Source organism: Columba livia, chromosome 1 (genome assembly GCF_036013475.1).
Source record: "Columba livia isolate bColLiv1 breed racing homer chromosome 1, bColLiv1.pat.W.v2, whole genome shotgun sequence".
Taxonomy (NCBI): Eukaryota; Metazoa; Chordata; class Aves; order Columbiformes; family Columbidae; genus Columba; species Columba livia.
In genome coordinates this window covers 166,291,996-166,309,093 of record NC_088602.1, presented here as the reverse complement: position 1 = coordinate 166,309,093, position 17,098 = coordinate 166,291,996, and the positions used below count along the sequence as shown (strand labels likewise).

Sequence of the window (17,098 nt, the reverse complement as noted above, 5' to 3'; positions counted from 1 at the left end):
GGCTCCCCAAATCGCTATGGGCGCCCACGCAGCGTGACTGAGAGCCCCGCAAAGCCAGGCGCCTGGCTCCGTCCCCGACCCTCCCGGCTCAGGGCACCTCTTCCGCCACGGCTGCCCCAGCCCCGGGCAGCGGGCGCCCGGTGCGGGCGGGGACGGGGAGGGGGCTGCGGCCGGGGAAGGGGGCCGGGCGGCGGGAGCGGGTGGGCCCGGCCCCCCTCGCGGCCGCGCTGCCTCGTGGCGGGCGGCAGCCGTCGCGCCGCTGCTCAGTGTGGGCAGGCGGGCGGCGCGCACGGAGGGGCCGCCGCGCCCGCGGGCTCTGAGCACTGCACGCCGTGCCGGGGCGGGCCGGGGTGTGCGCCCCCGGGGGCGGCCGCCGCAGCCGCGCTGCCCCCTGCATGGCCGCACCGTGAGGGGCGGGAGAGCGCGGCGCCGTGGCGGGGAGCCCCCGGCGCTGCCTGCCCAGCATGCTGCGGAAGGTAAGGAACCCGCCGCTGTTCCGCGGGCGCGCACACCGGAGCGGCGGCCGGGAGCGCGGGGCCGCCGCCGAGCCCCGGGAGTCGAGGCGGTGCAGGGAGAGCCAGCGGCGTGTCCGCCGGGGGGCGCCGCGGTGCCAGGAGCGGCCCCCGCGGGGGGCGGTTGCGCCGGTCAGCGCGGCCGCGGGCCGGGCGCGGCGGGGACAGTGCGGGCGGTGGCGTCCTACGGCGGGACCCGCCGGGCGCTGTCCATGGTGCGAGGGCAACGGGCGGGCAAACTTTGCCTCCCGCGGTGGGCGGCGCTCCGAGCGGGCCGTTCGCGTGCTGGAGTTGCCATGGATGCCTGCGGGCACGGCTGGGGCAGCGCAGGGTGCGGAGGGGCCGGAGTGCCGGGTCTCCCCCTCAGGCCACGGCCGCCGCTGGCTGCGAAGCCGGTTGCGGCGGGGGAAGCTTGGCCGGCCGGCGCAGCGTGAGCGCCGAGCGCCGAGTGCCTGGAGCCGCCCGGGGCTGCTTGCGGGAGCGAAGCGCAGCTCTGGGCATCAGCCGCGGAGCGGGACCGGCGGTGCGTGGCTCGCCCGCCCGCCCGCCACTATTGTTCCTTGCACTGCAGCGGGCGATCCCTTCGCTGTAAAATCTCGGACAGGGAGAGACTTCGGCGGCCGGAACAGCTCTACATTTGTACACTAGGCAGCGGCGCTGTTTATTTTGTGTGGGGGCAAATGCAAGACTCTCATGAGTGGTGAAGGTGCTGCCAAAAGCTTTATAAAAATAACCTGAAGGTCTGAGCCGAGAGTAGGGGTGGCTACACAGCAGCGCCAGACCCCACTTTGGAGCTGCAACCAAAAGCTATTGAATTCGGTAGGAATTCTTTCCCTGACATAGGAGGGTGTGCATACAGACCTTCCAGCTCCTCTCACAATGTTCAGTACTCCCTCCGAAAGGCAAGCTGTCCATCTAGGTGGACCTGGGCTGCTTCTCAATATTGCTGGAAACTGGCTGTAACGGGAAAGTGCCGGTGTAGAATCATGTAACTTCTCAGGCTTCTTGTTCTGCCATTGTTCCTGTCTTGCTCTCATTTTGTGTTATCTCCCCAAATTTTGTTTTTTACAGCTTTAGACCCACTAGCTTAAGTGTACAGTAGCTCAGTCAACTGAAGTAGCAAGACATCCCTCAAAATTTGTGATAAAAGGTGTAGGAAATCTCTAGCCTCGCTGTGTAGTGAGTGGGGTGGTTTGCGCCTGGGGTCCTCTTCAGTGCTTCTGAGCCACTGATCTAGGTTCTGATGGATGCACTTGGTTTGGCAGAGCCCGAGCGATGCAGAACAAACAAGATGATTCAGGATTTCCCTTTGTTCTGGGAAGAAACCTTCCACTAAGCCAGACTCCTAAAGCCTGGCCTTGCTAATCTCTTTGTACAAATATTCCCAGAGCAGTGTCTTATACTGTTAGTGTTAACGATTATGTAGTTGTTATACAGTTTGGACTGGCTCGGTAAGAGACAGCAGATTAATTCTATCCTTGCATTGTGAATAATGTGGAATTTGAATGCTTCATTTGAATTTCTCCTTCTTCCACTACCCATCGTACTCTTTTGCTTACAAGGAGGTGGGGTGCGGAGATGGTCAAGATTTGAAAGTAAGGGTTTATTAAAGGTCAAAATGACCTTGGGGATTGTGTATACAAGGTATTCAAGCCTTGTTTCTTTTTCATACCTAATTCTGTGGCTGAATTAGGGCTTGAGGGTTAGTCTATGTTGGCAGCTTGTTCTTTGCTGCATATCCATGAGCCCATTGCAGACTGACCTCTGTGTGAATGATGTGCCACCTGTGCTAAATTCTGCTGCTGTGCATGAGAACTAAAGTGGTGCCAAGAGAAGTTAAACTTAGCTAACCTTATCTTAAAAATGATGAAATTTGTAATACCTAATTCTTAGGCAACACCTCAGGGCCAGTGAAGGCTGCATGAAGAACTGCCTGAGAAAGGGAATCTGCTTTTAGGCAAAAGGGGCAAGAAATAAAAGGAAACGCGATTGCAGCTCTCACTTTGCATCATGAGTGCCCAGGTCCTATTTTAGACATCCCATTGGAGAACGTTCCTCACTGAGTTCATGAACCAGGTCCAACATGTTTTGGAAAAACAGTAGTTGTGTGGGCAGCCAACAGTTAATTTAATGCTATGGCTCTCTAAGCTGGAGTATGAAACCTCAGTGTTGATTGCTTAGTCTCCTCTTTATTCTCTACCATTTGTGACTTAGCATCCTCTTTTTGCTTTTACATCTGTCAGGAAGGGAAAATAAAAGAGGGAGAAACCCCTGTTTTTCTATTGTTCTGCCTGTCACATGATTTTACGGCCTAACATTTGGGACCTCTCTGACTTTGCTGTCCCTAAATGCAGTTGATATTTCATTGATTGCATCAAAAATAAATTAAGCTGGAGAGGACTGGGCCACTGAGAGAGAAAGCTTAAATGCTTGCACAGGGTTTAGCATGGGTCAACAGCTCAGTGTTAAATCCACACTTTCCATTTGGATCAAGTTTTCCAGTGTCATCTGTGCTCATAAAGTAGGAATAAGTAGAAGAGTTCTTTCAGATGTCTCAGAAGCATAAAACCTGGATTTTGTTGCTAGAGACAAATGAAATAATGTCCTTGCCCTTTCTTTTGGGGGTGTACTGAATTTCAACTATATCATGGAGAAAATGGACCTGTGAGGATGAGTGGAAGCAGTGAAATGTTAGTGTCTTGGTGGAGTTGGCACCAAATTGTGTGTGTGGGGTGGGCTTTCCCTAAGCTGAGCCCTAGGCTCCTTGGGTGGACTGATCTCCTCTCAGAAGCCTCTCTGCTCCTTGTACGTCCATCACCGAAGCAGGGTGAAATCCTTCAGGTCACGGTGACCTTCAGCCATAGGTCCTGGCAGTCCTGTGGCTTCGAGTGACACAGTGATGTCTATGCAACCTCATCTGCACTTTTCCTCACAAGTGCAGGGGTCCATCTTAAGCAGATGGCCCTCCATGTGTTCCTCAGGTCCCTGCTGTAGTCCGTGGAGGAAAGCAGAGCAGCTCAGGCTATGTGAGGTCTCGCACTGTGTGGATTTGAGCTGTGCGGTAAGGAAGAGAGACCACCATGGGGAAGGATGGACAGTAGAAAGACATGGCTAGCCTGCTGTTTTCAGAGCTTGCTGCTGAGCCTGGAGCCCTACTCAACAGCTCTTACCTAGTGCTCCTGCTGGGAAGCAGTTCAGACCTCCCGCCCTTCTGCCCCCTCCAGCTACACAAGTCCAACATGTTCTTCACGAAGGCTGTGCTTCCTATAGCCCTCTGGGTACTCAAGAGGTCAAGGTTTCCTCATTATCCTAATGCCTTGTTGGAGATGCTTTACAAGAGTTTAATCCTTCAGAGAGCGCACTCCTGTCTCTTGTCTCTACACTCTTTTCAGACTGGAGAAATGTAATGGCCGTATGTGGTTTCCTGGCCACTGCTGCTTTTCCTCCCTCTCAAAACTGTTCAGAATAGTTAAAGATGACCTAGGCATTTCCAAGTACTTCCTTGCTTAAATTAATGCATGTTTTTGAGAACACCACTGTCTCCTATCCAGGTGCTGCAGCTGAGGTAGATCCACATGATTACATTACAGGTGAAATACATGATTATTTTTCTTCCATATGCTCCTCACTTTTCACTCAGTTTCTTATTAGTAGGAAAATACTAATGCAAATATAAGCTGGAAGAAAATCTGTGAGTTTTTTTTTTTTTTCCTGTTTTTATCTACCTTCCCTGTCCTGCTCATTCAAATAACATAGATTGGCATTCCAGTTAATAGAGACAAGCTGTCTATTAGAGATTGCAGGAAGGGAATAACAGAGTTAAGAGAGGAGAGACTAAATTTCCAGGCAACGGATGGAAAGCCAGTGCTCCAAACCTCAGCATTATTGTCTCTTTGGACTTGTTTCTTTTTCAACTTCTCTTGCCAGGTAACCCACCGACCGGTCTTAATTGACAATATTAGGAGCTAATTTATTCAGCCTAGACAGTCCTTTACCAGATCACTGAAGTACATATTTGATATAAGTTCTCATTTGTATCTGCTTTTATTATCTTTTTGAATATCAGTTCTGTGTGTCTTGTTAATTTTCGCTAGGAAAAATAAATTCACATGTCAAATTCTACTGGAGTTATTTCTTCAGGCAACATGTACCCACACTTGGAAATTAATGGAAATCAAAGACATCAATAAGAAATCAGTTTTTAGAGACAAAAAAAAAGAAGGAATTAGTATGGGCAGAATATACTAAAAATCCAGACTAGGCTAAATCATGTGTGTAAAGAAGATGAAATTGTGTGCTACTTCTGTTTTTATTATATCATTTAATGTTCTTAGGTGGTTTTGGCTCTGACTCTCAGTAATCAGTAGTTGCTTTTGTAGGAAGGAAAGGGAACAGCCTTGCTTGGTAATGTTCTGTTTAATAGATAAAGTAGTTAGGAGGGACATACATACTTTGACATCACGCTGTACACATTAGTGCTACATCTTGCTATAGATTGTATTCACCAGAAGTTTGAGCAGAATGAAAGCTTCATTTTTAATGAAGTTGTCATTGTCTCTTCTTTACAACTTGTTGGGCAAAACTGCACATACTGGGACAATTTGGGCTAATGGGAGAGGGTGGCACCATAGGTCTGCTGGGAAAAAAGTTCCCTTTGGGTATTTTTAGTTGCACAGAGATTGTCTTCACGTAGTGTATAGCACTGGCAGATAAAGACTTCATTTCAGGGTTGAGGTAGTAATGAGTTTGTCTTTATTCAGATATTTTAGAGTCTCTACTATTTTGGCTACCCCTGGGGAATACAAAATGTGTTACCAGTTAAATCCATGACAACAGATAACATACTTAAGCATTTGATTTAGCTGAGCTAATGTGCAGGCAATTGAACCGGCTAAGACATGGGCCGCCCTGGCACAAGGGAGCAGAGAATAAATCCTTGCTCCAAACACAGCAGAGTGGGGGCTTGGATGAGGCTCTCTGGCCTTCGGGAGAAACAGGACAGACAGACAGACAGTCAGGCGATTTCTGCTACAGCTTGGGCAGACTGTGACTGGGGTGAGTTTAAGTGGGTTTTATTGGATTTTTAGTGAATTTAGGTGCCTGGAGGCATTTAAGTGCCTAAAAGATTTCATATTGTGCAAGTGAGGATTTTGGTGGGACATCAGTGTAGGTTTTGAAGCATAGGATGATTTCCTGCATTTTACCTCAAGCACTTCTATTTGCTGAAGAGTTTATCTTCCCCATTGCTGCTTCTGCTGTGGGAAAATGAGATGGAGATGGCAGATGTGCTTTCAGCTGTCTTCTTTACTGGTCCTAGTTTTATCTGCCACCTCTGTTGGTAAAGCAGAGAGGAGAGCAAGGTGTAAATGGCACGGGGTGGAAGAATTAGGGAGTGACAGATTGTTCACTGTCTGTCAGGAGAAGAACTGTGGGCCTTAAATGAAACCATCAGGCCCCAGGTTCAGAGCAGAAAGATGTGCTCCTTGTTTGGCCCTACAGCTCCTTGCCATTGGGCACTGAGGGGCGGTGGAGGGTGGGGGGGACACGAGTTTCCATGGGTTCAAAAAACAAGCAGGCAAATTCGGGAAGAATATGTCAAAGGCCACAGAGTACAACATTAACACTTCTGGTTCAGAAAGCCCTTGGCCTGCAGAGCCCCAGCAGCTGGAAAGTACTTTGGGGAGCAGCGTTACATGATTATTCTGGTCATGAGACTCTTCCCAAGGCATCTGTTGTTGGCCCCTGTTTCAGCCAAGATACAGGCATGGATTTAATGTGAGCCAGTGTGTTCCTTATAGTCCAGCAGCAGAGAACTGAGCTTTTTTTTTTCTCCTGAGGTTGCTTGTGAAATATTGAGCCTATTAGATTCATACTGTTGGTTAAGCAGGTCAGCTGAGAAATGTTTTACGAGTCTATGTCGTCTCAGAGAATGAGAGCATAGCTTCAGACTGAAGCAGTGGGAAAACAAATGGAGGACGATGGAGATCTCTTAAACATGTTGGCTTCATTGAACTAAAAAACAAAGGATTTTTTAAAAGTCGCTTTTTGTATTCATGACTCCTGGTCAGGGCAATGGTAGGTCAGAGTGGCTGGTTGCACATTTCTTGATGGTCTGCCTGTACCAGGACCTACGTTCCCCTGTCCTCATGTTCTGAGCTGAGGACAAAGCAGATTTTAGCACAAAAGACACAAAAAAGGGCAGATACTATCTTTTACTTTGTATGTTTCCCACTGCTGGAATGTTGTCCTGTTTGGAAGAGAATAAAATCTGGACTTTAAAAAATACATATGAAAAAATTTGCAAACACGTCTGGGGAAGAAAAAGGGGCAGATGTGCTGATTGACCTTTTTGGTTGTGAGGAGAGGGGGGAAATTTTGCCTTCTTTAGCAAAGGTAGTTTTCAAGTCTTCCCAATGATAAAACTCTGATTTCCAAAGAGTGGGGTTATTTTGTTGTTTGGAGTATGGCTGTGCTGGACTGAGTGGCTGAATAAATGGAGTTAACAGGTTCACCTTGGTATAAATTCCTAGGAAGTAAGCGATGTGTGACTACTTTTTCCTGTCAGCCCTTCCTGGAGTAGTTAGCAGTTACTGCAAAAATGGTTTTCTTCAATCTGCTGCTTTATCACGTAGCAGAGGTGCCTGTAGAAAATAGCATGGATGGTTTGCATTTTGGTCTCTGTGGCCGCCTGTTTCATCTGAGAGAAGCAGTTTGTCCTGCTCAGGTGAGGATGTGGCCACTGTATCCACCCAGAGCACCATGTGGTAATGGTCATTTTCCAAATAGTTCAGCTGAGACTGAGCAAATCTGGGTGTTTCCCAGACCAACCAGATCATCTGATATCATATCTGTGGAGTCTAATAACAACTACGGTCTCCTTAAGTTATAATATCCAACTAATTGAGGTAGCGTCTTAACTGCTTTGTGGTTGGACTTCCAGATCAAATATCTCAAATACTTCAGATTCTCATGAACAGTTAACCCTTGTAAAACTATACTAATAGTTTTTCAGTTGACAACTGTTACACATTCCTGGTCTGTGTGCCATTTTCTGAAGCCTCAGTGATGGTTTGCAAAATGCACCAAGCATTCAACTTGCCTCCTACTTGCTGCCTGAGGAGCAATTTCCATCTTCAGAGGATAAGTGGCACCAACCCATAGTCCTTGGTATGATGATGCCTCCCATGAAACAGGGCTCGTGGCTCAGGTTTTGGGCTTGGTTAAACAGGTATGCTATTTCCACCGGGCTGATGACTTGCTATGTGATAATTTTAAGCAAATTCATTTGATATTTTTCTGCTACAGTCTGTTTTGGGCGTGTTTTTGGTGAAGGAACCTTTTCGCTCATTGAAGAGTAACTAAGACTCAAAAAAATCTTTGATAGTCTCCAGTTGTAAGGTGAAAAATGGCCAGGGCTCATCTTTCCGGCCCTCCTACAACATCTGCTTGTGCCCTGACAGATCTCATGTGGCTTCAGGACCTATAAAAGGAGGACCCTTGCTCTTTGGTCACTGGTTTCCTGCTTCTGAACAACTGATCTTAAGCTCTTGTATTTAATGTAGTGAACCCTGACCTCAAATGCCAGAAGCTGCTATAAAAGGAAATGCTTCACTGGCCCATATTCTTTTTGTCAAAGCTGTTTTTAATAGAAAATAGGGTTTCTGTTGAAAATATATTTCTGTTGAAAATATTGTGTTGGTTTTTTTTTTCCTGAAAAACTAACCTCTAGTTGAAAAAAAAATATGCTTAAATCTCTTTATTGTCAATGGGAAGTAAAAAATCTTTTCCAGAAGGGGAAAATATATGGTGTTTTTTTTTTTTTTTACCAACAGCAATATGGGATTAATGCTTGCTAGTTTGATCCAGATATTCTACTTTTTTTGGTAAATAAGTTAGTGTTTACATCTGGTGTTTTGTTTGTTTTTGTTTGTTTTTTAATTATTGTTCATCTTAGACATTTGCGGACCAGTAACTGAGTTTGCAAATCTCCCAGTGGTTCTCCATCCTTTTCAGATGTTCTAAAAACTGTTCTCTAACATGTTCTGTATGTCTTTTTGTTTTTTTCAGCTTATTTCTGGGCAGATGAATAAACACACTTGTTAATGCATTTCAATTATCTTCCTTTTTGTCAAGATATATTTTCAGGTAGCACAATTAATTAGAATTCCATTAGCTGTTTAAAAAGGACATCCCCTTGTGGCAGTCCTTTGGTACTGGCCTACTTCAGTTATTGAGTGCAAATGGATGGATGATATGTATTAACTTGCTCAGAAGTAAAGGGAGATTTTTGTGCTTTTTTTCTTGCTCTATGGTTTATAAAGGAGGCCTGAAAAGAGACTCTTTCCATTGCTTTTTACCATGTAGATCCAGTCTGTTTGGGTCTTCCTGAGTATTAGGTTGCAGGGCTATTTTGTTTTATTTCATTTTGTTCTATTTTATTCTACATTGTTCTGTATTCTATTTGTTCTATGTTATTCTACATTGTTGCAAGCAGGGCTGGTTGTACAGACTTGGGATGCTTTCTCAGCGAACGGATTCCTTACCTTTAGTAGAGAAAGAATTAGGGCAACTTTTCTAAGCTTTTTGCTGTTTGCATCCACTCTCAGCAAAAGTATCACCTTCAAATAACCTTGCAGCTGAGAAGCTGCATCCAGCCTCAGCAGCTTTTTTGTTCTGCTGCCAGACTGGCCCCCTCCCAACCCCTCTTGTTCCCTTTCCACCGGAGCAGCCTGGCCCTGAGGATGCTTGTTCGGGACATGGGAAAGCTCAGGTAGACCCAGTTGTTTTGGGGTTTCTTTGTAACACAGAAAACTTTTCAGAGAGGGCTGCTTTCAGCACCGCTCGCTGCTGCCAGGGCAGCTCCTGGTCTGGGCAAACCGGGCTTTTGTGGTTTGCACAGGAAAGCTTTTTGCAGCTGAGCACACAGACTACCTTGATAAGGGAACAGAGCAAGAAAAAGGTCTTTCAGCAGAGTGGTAAGTGTTATATTACATGGATAAAGTTTGACTTTTTTATTTAATTACTTGGGAGAAGTGTAACCAGAGAGCTTTCTAGGCTGCAACCCTGAGTGCCATCATTGCAGGAATGATGTAGAGTGAATTGAGGGTATGCAGAATAAAATGTTCCCAGCTTTGCATGATAATAGAAGCCACAGTCTCCTGACAATTATTTATCATTCCTCCTTTCAGTGTGTGATCAAAAAGGATTTTTTTCTTCAAGAGGTTTTTGAACTTAGCCCTTCAACAGGTGACTTCTTTTAACTACTGTTTTCAGATCCTAAAAAGTAGGAATGCAACTATAGCAAGCAAGAATATACATCTACATACGTAATACTCTGGTAATTCACACATATTGGGAGAAAAATAACAGTTTTATATTCTAATAGGCTGGTGTACCTATTCTAGGGGTGGAAGTGAGCAGTCAAGTATTTTATACTTGGCACCTCCGCTGCTAGGCTCTACAGAAATTGGAATAATTCAAGAAAAAGATGCAGTTACTTTTATTCAGTACGTCTCTTACAGAAATATGGCAATGGTGGAGAATAAAGGAATTTTGAATTGCTGGTAGTGGACAGTAATGTCATGTAAATCCCCAGGCAGGGTAAGTTAATGTATTCTCGGCATGGTGCCCAGAGTAGAGTGGGGGGGAAGGGATGGGAAGGGATGAATCATCTCTGATGTTTTGCGAGATCCTGCCTTCTAGTTCAATATTGTCTTGTTTTCTTTGCCTGAATTTATTCCTGACAGGTGGTGAAAGAATGTTTTTATTAAAGAAAGGTGGATACCTTCCTAGAATCACAGAAATCATATGAAATCTCCTTTGGCAGACTGGTATTCAGACTTACAAGTGGCTGGATTCTCTTCATGAGTTCTTTAAAGCTTTTAAATTCCTCATTGCTGCTTAATGTCCTTTTTTTTTCCTGGGCCCCATTACCCAGCAGTGCAGGGATGGGAGTGCTGGCTGCAAAGGATGCTCGTGCCACCTTTGTAAGCGGCCAGTGGAGCTGGAGTAGATCGTGATGCTCAGGCAACAAACACGTGAAGTTTGAATCTTGACCATCCTGATGGGGTAGCTGTGCCTCACCTCAGATGTCCTCAAGAGCTGGTCGCTTGGGTTTCTTGGAGCCTGTGCCACCTGCTGTAGTTTCCCAGTGGTGGTTTCCTGGTGAACTGGAAAGAGAATGTGGGTCCCTGTCAGACTGTGGCACCGCCGGGACAGAGGAGAACGTGACCATCCGTACCTGAGCAGGGTGGACAGTCAACCAGATGGCTTCTATTTCCAGCTTCAGGGACAGGGACTGTGTGTGGACCAGGTCTCCATGTATAGAGCAGGAAAGGAGGGAGGAAGAGAAGCTGCTTGGTGAACCAAGTGCTGTCATCATGAGTCTTAGCAAAGCCGAGCATGCTGGAGGAGGTTTTTAATCACTGGCTCTGGTGTGCTGAACTGCCACCTCCAGAATAGCCTGCCCGTAACAAGTGCCCAGGTGTTCAGTCTGAGTTTACTGTTCTCTATGGTATCTAAATTTAGACAGAATATAATTTAGAAATGAAAGACACAAATCACTAAATCAGAGGGAAACATGGCATTGAATCAAATGAGGAAAACAACAATACTTTCCCCAAGCTACATAACAATCAGTTCATTTGTTTCTTGTTTCTAGAGCCCATTTTGATTTCGTAAGTACTTTTTCTTCCTTGGCGCTGCCACTGGAGAGATTTCGAAAGTACACGTGTGTCCTCAAATTTTTGCTGTGCCTAAGATCAGCATTGTTAACTTTATGCATCTGAGTGCATAGTTCAGGCCTTGGGCATGTACAGTTATCAGCTTTGGTTGTCCCACAGAACATATTTTGGCAAACAGCTTTAGAGAAGCTAATAGGGGATGGTGGAAGGGGAGAGATACCATAGGGCTTAGTGTGAATTAAAAGCCTATTGCCTTGATGCACCTTAATGCTTGTATAGTTAGGACTTCCCATCTTCACAGTGCTTATAAGCATTAATGAATCCTCATGACACCACTATGAAGTGATGTAGATATGTATTGTCACTATATTAGATGACAGGGCAAGAGATAAGGTTTTCTTGTGTAAGGCTCACCGAAGAAGCCGAGGGGAAAACCAATGGTTTTAAATGACTGTCTTTTCTGAGGCAACTAGAATTTGTCTTTTTAAGACACTGTGTTGTAAAAGCACACACTTACATAGGCACATGCATCGGTGCTTTCCTGAACAAACAAATGTTCCTAAACTAGCGCTTGGGAAACCAGGGCAGCTTTGAAATAGCTGATTGATTCTGCAGGGAAGAGCTGTCAGATTTTTATATCTGTTATTGAGCTTACTAAGGCTTTTCATCCTAATAGGGTGTAGGATTAGAGCTTGTTTAGTATTTTCAGACTTTTCTCGTCCTCTTTCTCCATACCCCAGTTTGAAAAGGAGGGTGGAGGAGAGGAAAAGGGACAGGACCTCCAGAATATGTGTGTAGTGGTGCTTAAGTCACTGTGTGTTGGATGGGAGGAGAGAGAGCATGTGAAAGAGGTGGCTCAGGGCTGAGGATGCCTGTTGTAGTGAACCTCCAGCTCGGGGAGGAGGCAATGCTGGGACCTTCAGAGGCTCCTTTGCTTGTTCTGCTGGAGCATCCTCAGCTGGACACTGTTGGTCATGGGCTTTGTCTGCTCCTACTGCCTGTTGTTGTCATCCTTCCATAGCCAAAGCCTTTTCAGCGTAGTTCCACCCTTGTTGCATCCACCTCCTCCCATCTGTATTTGTTCTCTGCTCCTAGCAGCGCCTTGGCAACCTGCCGCATGAGATATAATCTGCAGCCTCACTTAGAGAATTACTCAACTCTGACCTCCTCTGTATTGCAGACTGCTTCTGCTTCATAGGTCTTAATCCTGCAAAGAGCTAAACTCAGCTTAAACTAGGCACCCTTGACTGAGGCTGCCTTCCCACAGGTGGATTTATGGTACATTAACCACTACAAGGGTAGAAATCAATATGATGAACTAAATTTTTCAAATGAAGTCTGTAAGCTAATTCTGGCTGTATAAAATCACTTTTGGAGAAAATCTTCTTTCACAAATAAAAAACTAAGGTAAAAAGACCCCAAAACTATTTCAGTATTAAAATTTTTTAAATGCTGTAATGTATTTCTTTTACTGGTAGCACTAACGTTTTCTGATCAGTCACTGAACATCATTCAAGATTTTTTTTTATATATATAGCATAAATCTAGAGATGCATTGGGAGTAATATCTTGTAAGACAAATACTTAGGTATAGAGAAGAACTAGGACATGGATAATTATGTTTCTGGTCAAATTAAGTTTCTGCATACTGAAATATCCATGAAACAACCATTCTGAGGCATTTTAAATGGCATAAAGCTCACCAGCTGTATCCCTGCTGATTCTAATGCCCATTGCAAACCATGTGTTCTGAGCACTCCAACCTGACATTGTGATTTGTTCACAGAAAGGCTGACCAGATTCATTTGCCCATGATCATTGGAACTTAAAGAACATTTTTAAAATAAGTACCAAGGCCTCATATTTATTCTGAAACTGTTTGTTTTATTTTCAGGGAATACTGTTTAATTTAATTGTCTTGATTTTTTTTTTTATTTTTTTTTCAGAAGCTGTGAAGGCCATTTTTTCTGTATCTTTGTTTTCTCCATGGTGTCTTTATTTGCTGTCCTCCTTTGAAAGACATGCTTTCACAAAGGCTGCCTCCCACCTTTGATATCACTGCTGACCTCTTGGGGTCCATCCACCTCCTTTCAGACCATTTCAGCAGGCTCTGCAGCTCTGGCTGCATCAGCCCTGGTCCCTGTCTCCTGCTATAGGACCTTTCTGTAGCTCTTCCCAGTTTCCTCATGGCTACTCTGTTGTCCCCTTTTCCATCTGCTCCATCTTTGCTCCAGTTACTGGGCTGAGGTTGGTACAAACATTTTCCTCACTCTCTGCTTTCTCTAAATCTCACTTAGAATCACAGAATCATAGAATAGTTTGAGTTGGAATGGACCTTCTAAGCTCATCCAGTCCAACCCCCTGCAATGAGCAGGGACATCTTCAACTAGATCATGTTGCTCAGAGCCCCGTCCAGCCTGGCCTGGAATGTCTCCAGGGATGGGGCATCTACCACCTCTCTGGGCAACCTGTGCCAGTGCTTCACCACCCTCAGTGTAAAAAGTGCCTTCCTCACATATAACATGAATCTCCCCTCTTTTAGTTTAAAACTATTACCCCTTGTCTGGTCATAACACACCCTGCTAATAAGTCTGTCCCCATCTTTCTTACAGGCCCCTTTTAAGTACTGAATGGCTGCAATAAGGTCTCCCCAGAACCTTGTCTTCTCCAGGCTAACAACCCTAACTCTCTCAGCCTGTCCTCACAGCAGAGCTGTTCCAGCCCCCTGATCATTTCTGTGGCCTCCTCTGGACCATCTCCAACAGGTCCATGTCTTTCCTGTACTGAGGGCTCTAAAGCTGGACACAAGACTCCAGGTATTTTCCTGAAATCCCCCTCAGCACCAGTGCTTTTGCATGGCATTGCCCTGTGACCAGCACTTTGTGTACAGGTCTCTCTCAGTTATTTTACGCTGTCAAGATGCTTTTCAGATAATAAGGTATGAAAGAATGAAACTGTTTACTGAAAGACCTGGATGAGATTCATGTGTCACCTGTAAACCTGTTTTCCTGAAAATGGAGCAGAAGCTGATGTCCCAGTTTTTGCTAATGATATATTTTGAGATTTTTTTCTGTTGGCTGGTGGGACGTGCTGCTTCCTGGGAACTAGGCTGTTGTGATGCTTTGGCAGTTGTGCACCTCGTATGCTCTCTGTGGACTCTTCCCAAGAAGATGGGCTGATTGCTTAGTAAAGTGTTCAGTTTCCCTCTAGACTTTGATTGTGTGTCCTGTGGGGTTTTTTTTTCCCTTTTAAGAATGCCAGGCAGATACTAGTAATGGTCATTAGTGAGTCTGATGCCTTGGCACTGTTGTGTGCTTCTGCTTTTGAGATAAACACATGGGAATTTATTCATTCTGAGGAGTTTTGCATAGTCTGATACCAGTATATAAAAAAGAGGTATGTGAAGTTGTATGCTCGGCTTGCTCTGTTTAAGTATCTTGCATTGCTACAACAGACTAAGAACTAGTAGCTGCATGCTGCATTTTCATAATACTGGTTTCAACTAATTGAGCTGTGTATGATTTGCCTTCTGGGCTCTCACTCCTACTACAAACGACTGATGATCACTGCCAGTGTAAGTTAGACATGAGTAAAATGCTGCTCAGCTAAACAAATCGAATAACGTAACAAATGGTGCCATTTTGCATGCCTGTTCAGAGCACAGAAAATCAATCTGCTTCCAAAGCTGGAGCCCTGCCACTTGGTTTGTGGGTTTCTAGCAGTTCCAGACCTAAATCCCAGTCTGCCTTATAGTTAGCATAATCACACTGTCCTGTCATGAGCATATAAACTGTGTATATTATGTTGAGGAATTACAGTGTGGAAATAAAGATGGGTCTGTTTAATGACGTACAAAACCTGTTTTGCATGAAATGTATAAACCTCAATTATCCATACGCCACAAGAGACCAAGGATAATTTTGATAATCAAGCTTTCAGAAAATGTCAGGAATATTCAATATGATAAGCATTAAGAATCATGACCTCATCTGGGGTAACATACAGCTTGGATAATTGAAGTACTTGTGCATCGGATGCAAGGAGTATAATAGTATTTAATGTTTGGGTTCCAGTTCAGTAACTGTTTTCAGTATCCAACTCAGAGAGATCTGTATGAGCCAAGTAGGTCTAAGTGCTTATCACTGCCACTCTTCAGTTAACTCTTATTGGGGACAGAAAAGGAGAATTTGATATCCTGCTTTTTAAAGAAAGCTAGTCGGTCGTTTTTACACAGTTAGTGTATTTGCTGACTCAAAAAAATTAGCGGGGCTCAATTTTCTCTGCAATTTGTATTTTAAAGAGGATTTTTTTTTCTTTTTGTTCAGGTTTGGAGCTCAGAATGTTTTGGAATATTTTTCATGCTAATTTAGAGTAAATCACACTTCACTTGAATTAATTACTGCTCCTATGATGATATTTGAAATAAAAACAAATTTAGATACTCAAAAGAGGGGAAAAAAAGACTACAACTCATCATATGAGCCTTACAGATCGAATCTTATTCACTCTGCATGCTGATGTTCACAAGTTCCTCCATCCTCCTGCCTCCCACTATCACTTCCTTTTGGTTTTTAAATGCATGGAGGGTTTTTCAGAGAACTCCAGTAGAACTAAGCTTCACATTTCCTTACCAGGGTGGTAGGATTAACTCAAAATTATCTTAGTCGCTACATACTGCAGAGATCTATGTTTACGTTCTTGGTATGAATTAGCATATTCTCCTGTTTGAAATACCAGTTAGTTTATAGTAAATGAGGACGTCCTCATGTTCATATGGATGGACCATTATGGTGGCTCTCCAGCTGTTTTACATGACTGCTTTGCATTCCGTCAGACTGTGTGCAAGTGTGCCTTCTGCTCCATTGGCAGAACGAGTAGGTGAATCCAAACAGATAGATGCATGATTGAATGGATGTTGTTTGTCTCTTCAAATGCAGGCTGGGTCAATGCGTTGGCCATCGCACATCCTGCATTCAGTCTGTCGCTGACATTGCTTCATTATTCCACCATGCAGCTTGCTTGGAAAGAGGTCTGTGGCTGTCAGTCATCTCACTGCCTTTATGAACACTTTAAAAGGATGCCGGTGCAAGGTCACAACTGAAAAGTAATGCTAGATCAAAAGTACCTGTGAGAAAGAAAATGTCTAAGGCTAGGCTCAGGTAGTCCTGCTCTCTGTCCCTAATGTGTTCTTCTGCATAGCATGTGGTAGCCAGAGGTGGGCAAGATGCACTTTGTGATAGAGGCTGCAGAAATAACAGTGGTTCAGGACCTTGCGTGCTCAGAGTAAAAGGTTTCCTGAAAGCTGAGTTCTCTGCAATGCAGGAGACCGGCTGGATACAGAAGATCAAGGGTGACCTGAAGTCATGGCATTGCTGTTTTCAGATCAGTTGGGCTCCTACATGACAAGCCCAGAGAAGGTTCTTCAGCTGGTGGGCATTTATCTTCTGACCCATTTATTTTCCTGGTGCTATTAATATCTGGCACTGTATATGGACACACAACCATCACCTCATTCTCTATGTGTGCACAGGATCTTTGGGGATTCAGTAGGGTCCTTATCTTTGCATTTGAGATTTGTTAAGAATCACACTATTCTCGTGCTATTCTCTCCCAGATGGTCATAATCTCCTTTTTTCTTATATTTGGCTTTATGTCCCTTTTGCCATTCATTTAAAATGTTTTACAACAGCAAATCAACAGTCACAGGGAATGTCTGTAGCTCATTTTACTATAACCACCACTCATTCCCTGTGAATCTGCTTGCAAAGCCTGCTTTCCCAAAGTCTCTGCCTGTCTTGTCCTGCACACTAGGTGTGAAACACAATATGACTTCTTAGAAGTGCCTTTGTTGGCTGTTAATGTGGCACAGGAAAAGAGCAGAATCTTTATGGTATCACATGCCAG

General features: G+C 44.7%; 1 protein-coding gene across 1 annotated transcript in view; it reads left to right on the top strand.

Annotated features, from left to right (window-relative positions):
* The first annotated feature begins 327 nt into the window (after positions 1-327).
* The window catches only part of TMCC3 (transmembrane and coiled-coil domain family 3), a 144,874-nt gene continuing 128,103 nt past the window's right edge, over positions 328-17,098 (top strand). Inside the window, exon 1 of the mRNA XM_065042847.1 lies at positions 328-476. Within this exon, the coding sequence (XP_064898919.1) occupies positions 465-476 (12 nt within the window). The 5' untranslated portion in view covers positions 328-464. The remainder of the gene's footprint in view (positions 477-17,098) is intronic.